General features: G+C 30.8%; 1 protein-coding gene across 1 annotated transcript in view; it reads left to right on the top strand.

Annotated features, from left to right (window-relative positions):
* Nucleotides 1-5,535, top strand: part of LOC106465512 (116 kDa U5 small nuclear ribonucleoprotein component-like) — a 122,113-nt gene that overhangs the window by 70,450 nt on the left and 46,128 nt on the right. Inside the window, 2 exon segments of the mRNA XM_013925738.2 lie at nucleotides 3,623-3,814; nucleotides 4,604-4,748. Coding sequence (XP_013781192.1) covers nucleotides 3,623-3,814; nucleotides 4,604-4,748 — 337 coding nt within the window.

Below are 5,535 nucleotides of genomic sequence, written 5' to 3'. Positions count from 1 at the left end.
CAGTCACAAGAACGTCGAATCTGAATCACTTGAAAAAAACACGGGGGTGCTTAACTTTTTTCCAGGTATATATAATAGCGTATGAAGTGTAAAGATACCTATTGGTTGTACAGTAGTATGTAAAGTGATAAATAGATGGCAGTGGTTAAACAGTTTACCTCAGTACATCTTTCGTAACAACATGTTGTAATAGTTTTTTAAATATTTATAAAATTTTCTTAGTGAATTTAAAATTTAGTTTAAGATTTTCTCTATGGCATATTTTTTGGAACATATCACAAGGTTTTAGTGAGTTACATTTAAAATGTAATTAAACTACTTTTTTTTTATCGTGGTATACAAATAAACTTGACCAACCTCTTATAGGGCTAGGGTAGAGAAAGTAACAGATAAAATATAGTTTTACTGAAAAAAAACATTTGAAATTTGTTTAGGAGGTTTTAGAGATTCTTCAAATGAAATTTGAGATTTTTCAGTTGAAGAGAAGTATTTTTAATTTTAACAGGAAAATCACTTTGCACTCAGAGCAGTCAACACTTTGACTCACTATATTCCTGGAGAAATTTTTAGTGAAACTGCTTTATTAAAAATTATGATTTTTTGTCTACATATGGCTCTTAATGATTACTGAAAACTTGCAAAATTTTTTAAAGATACACAAGACATATTAGAAGTTATAGTATTGAAACTATAAAGGTCAATTTAGGGTCTCGTACTTAGCTGAGCCCATAGTGAGAGAGTTAATTTAAGTTTTCATTTAGTATCAAACTTTTATGTCACAACAGAAGGTGTTTTTAACCACACTTTCACTAGAGTTTGAGCAAATATTCTTGTTTGTCACAATGTAAGTACTATGTACACACACACTCCACATCACCATGATTCATGTTTTGATAGTTTATGTGTGTAATTTTACATGTTTAACATGGTTTGACATTATGCATACATACTCCGTACATCACCACACTTCCATAAAGTTCACCTGTGTAACATAAAGTGACACTGAATGCACACATTACACTACCACACATCCAGAAAATTTACTTGTATGAAACAATAAAAACTATTTCCATTGTCTTGTTAATACTGCTGTTTCTTAGAAAATTTAACTTTTATATCATATTACAGTCTGACACATACACTCTCTACATTACCACATATCCAGGAAACTTACATACGTGACACAATAAAAACTTTTTCCATTCTCTTTTTAGTGTTGTTGTCTTGGAAAATTTAACTTTTATATCATAATACAGGCAGGCTAAGTTTGATATCTTACTTCTGCCATAAATATTATTCTCATGGTCATTTCAGAAGATGCTCTAGTTGTTTTCTCTAATCTCTGTTTAATGGTTGAATAGACTACAAAATGATTCTCAGGTAGCTCACTCTTGTGTTTTATGCCTTGAACTTGGAGAATCCAGTCAAGATGTATTTTCTCAAATCAATATAAAGTTTTGTGGACCGTAGTTTTTTTACTTTTCTCATAGCACTTTGGATGTTAACTTACTTTTATGTTGCATACTCTTGTTCCATTATTCTTTGTTTTATTTATTTTTTCTCATAGTATAGGTCACTTTTCATTTTATTGGGTGAGCCTTTTAGTTTTCTAAGACTTAAGTTCTACCTGCTTCTCATTCAATTGTGGCTAATGACAATCTTGAAATCTTGTAGAGTAACATTGATAATTTATCTGTCTGAGATATTGTTTTAACATGTATGGTGCTTAGAAGGGATTCACAGTTTGAAAAGGCTTAGTTTGATCAATAGATGTACATATTAATGCCTCAATATATGTATTTATTGTCATTTCATGCCAGTGTATCCAAACCTTGTCACTGCATCAAGGTGTTATAATTACATGAGAAGCTTTACCAAACCCCCAGTTTACCCATGACTAACTTAAGATAGGAGAAGCTGATACTGAAATTTACTCTTACTATCTGTTCAATACATATAGCTATCTGATGTGTTTTTATTAGTAGCATTTAACTGGTGCATTTTTCTTCATCCTTCTTCATGTCCTTAACAGCTGCACAACATAACTATTAGGAGTTTCTAGATGATCCAGAGGGGCTAACTAGCCAGACTCATTACTTCACTTGCTTATGCCATTACAACACCAAAGATTTCAAGTACAACTCAGTATAGAAGACATGTTTTGTTCATATCCATTAAACTGTGAATATCATATATTCTTCTGAGTTAGGCTGCCACAGCACTTGGGTTTCTTCTTTATGGGATCTGTTTACCTGTTTTGTATTTAGCATTTTCTCACCAATGGTAGCTTTCCATTAGTTTTTGTCATTGAACTATAGTTTCTGCCTACTTTCATTCTTATGTTGAACATCTCTGTTATTTATGCAATCACTACATCTTTAACATTTCATTTTGCTTTATGAAGGTCTGCCAATTTTGAAATGCCAGGCCTTTCCTTTGTTTTACAAAAGATTGCTAACTTTAAGGTGTCAAGCATTTCCTTTTGATCTTCCTTGGTCTGCCAACTAGGTGCTAGACATTCCTTTTACTTTACCAAGGCATGCTAACTTCGAGATGCTAAACATTTCATGTGTTTTAGACAGGATCTGCTAATTATGATGATTTAAAAGTGAAAGTAAAGAATGATATAATAATATGTCAACTACACTATATCTGCTATATTCAATGTCAATTAGACCTTTCACCCCAAACCAGGGATTATTAGGCTGGGCTAGATATGAGAAACGTAGTGGTGAAAATACTTTATCATCAATTACTTGAACATCAGCTGTTTGGCAATGAACTCGGTGAAAAGACACTGCTAACTTCTAGACCATCTATGTCTTTTTCTTTTGAATAATCTTTCTTCTTATCTCCCATTAGCAAGTTTCTTAACTTCAACTTCTTGTCTCTCATTCCAGAATTCCTTTACTTCTCCATCTTTTTTTGCTGAGTTGGTTGGAGAGGAATTTGACCATGTTATTTTAATATATTAATAATTTCTAGATTAAGATGGATTATTTGTATGATTATACCATTGATTTTAAAAGAGTAAGTTTGAAGATTGGATCACTGAAATTGGAAAATACAGTGGTAGGTTTTGGATCATGGCATCATTTTATTACATTTTTGGTAATTTCAACAAATATTAGTTCATCACAGTACAAAAGCTCAGTGACAAGTACTATATCATGATGTCATTTTACTACAGTTTTGGAAAGCTTAATGGTATGTATTGGATGATCATGATGTCTTTTCTTACTATACCCTTGCTTGAAAAATTAATTGGTACATATTGTTCTTCACGTAATTTCAGTATGGTAGGAAAGTTTATCAATACTTATTAGCTGATAACATTATTTCGCTGCACTAATTAAAAATTCACTTGTAGAATTTGGGTCATGACATCAGTCTAATGCATTCTTAGAAAGTTCACTGGTGAGTATTAGAACAAGACATCTTATTACTATTAGAAAGTTTTTCAGGGATATTGAGTTATAATTTCAGTACACACGTCAAGTTTAGTAACTGTGGCTCATTTTATTACACTTTTGAAGAGTTCATTGTGAAATTTGCACATGTTTTGTAAATTAATTCTTAGTATTAACAGTAATACTACTGAGATGTTACTTCTTTATTTTAGTTTGTATTCAGATGAAAATGACCAGCCTACTGTGTCTCCTTTGTCAGGAAATGTGTGTTTTGCTAGTTCTCAATACAGTGTGTGTTTTACCCTACGCTCCTTCGCTCAACTTTATGCGCAGACATATGGCAACATCAATCCTTTTGATTTTGCTCGGCGCCTCTGGGGAGATATCTATTTTAACAGTAAAACGTAAGCATTGAAAGATATCTGTTATAGTTTTAAAATATTTCTTATTTGTAACTTTTAGAACTAAAATATAAGTTTGTTGTAATAGAAAACAGTTTCATTATAATTAGAAGAAAAATACAACAATAATATATCTTCTTGTGGATTTTGAAAGTTAAATGTAAATTTTCTCCAAAAGAAAAAAAATATTTTGATAGGTATATATTTATAATCTTAAAATAAACATGAAGACCAATCTGTTATTTGATTTATTACTTTTCACTTAGTTATATCAGTTTTGGAGAATTCTGTCACTCATCAATAACCCTGGACAAGGGCAAATTGAAAGAACAAGCCAAGGCTTCATATAGTGGTGAAATGAATATTATATATTAATGTTTGCAACAATATCTAATCAAATTTCTAAGATTTGTGTTAGCGTTTATATAAGGTGTTTCTCAGGAAGTATGGAAAAAGTGTCATGTTGAAGTTAGTAGTTATAAAAAAGGTATATTCCAGAAAACATGGAAGAAGTGTTATGTTGATGCTAGTAGTTATGAAAGGAGTGTATATCAGAAAGCATGAAAAAGAGGTGTGTTATTTGGTGTTAGCAGTTAGAAAAATGTGTGTGTGTGTATATCTGAAAGCATTGAACTTGTGTCAGGTTGATGTTAGTAGTTATAAAACAGCATATGTCAAAATGCATGGGAGAAGAGTAGCATAATTTGCATTTGATTTGACTAAAGAAGTTAAAAATAATATAAATATTGTAAAAAAGGAGGGAAGTGATGTATCTTTTTTTTTCACATGCAGAAGGAAATTCACCAAAAAGCCACCTCATAGTTCAGCATTAAGGAGTTTTGTTGAGTTTATTTTGGAACCACTGTACAAGTTATTTGCTCAGGTTTGATTTAATGTAATTTTTTAGCCTAATTTAAAAATAGATTAATAGGTTAAAGTTGTGGAGCTTTTAATTTAAAATTTTCTTCAGCAACATATCTTGCCATTTTATGATGATTTAGAGAAAAGTCTAAGTAAATGAATTAGTTGTGTCTTTTAAGATTACTCTTAATGATTAAATTAGACATATTTTTCAGAATGCCTAATAAATGTGAGTACAAAGTAATGATTCAATTAGGCATATTTTTATAGGTACACAATAAATGTCCGTAGAAAGTGATAAATGACAAGAGGAACTAGTGGCTGAATCAGTCATATTTCAAAATAACTGCTGAATGAAATAATTATTGAATTAGCTGAATTTTCCAAAACACCTGATATATATAACAGTCCCAGTGAGATTTTCAACGGTCTTGCAGGTAGCATTTGATAAACTCAAAAAATAAAGGAGAAAAGCATCTCAATGTCTATGAAAAACTATTTACAATGTACACCACATGTTTACCTTCTGCAAGTGGAAAAGCAGTAAATGTACTCATGAAAAACTTTGTTTACAATTTACACTGCATGTTGTTTCCCTTAACTCTTTCAGCCAGGGCTTGGTTCCTGGGACCGACCTCATAATCATTTTGTGCTTGTTATAGCATTCACGATATAACTTTTAAATTAGTAAGCAAATTTTAACGAAATTTGGCAGATTATCAGTAAACATTACAATACTTTTATAGGCAAAATATTTAATTTTTTATTAAGTCTTAAGGTTTTCATTATAAGATTAAAAATACTTTTATGCATCAGACAATTTTCAAATTTCACATGCTAAATCTTTATAATGTCCAGATAGT

This window comes from Limulus polyphemus, unplaced genomic scaffold (assembly GCF_000517525.1).
Source record: "Limulus polyphemus unplaced genomic scaffold, Limulus_polyphemus-2.1.2 Scaffold1968, whole genome shotgun sequence".
Lineage (NCBI taxonomy): Eukaryota > Metazoa > Arthropoda > Merostomata > Xiphosura > Limulidae > Limulus > Limulus polyphemus.
Note: the sequence above shows the minus strand (reverse complement) of the source record. Positions and strands in the feature narration are given on the sequence as shown.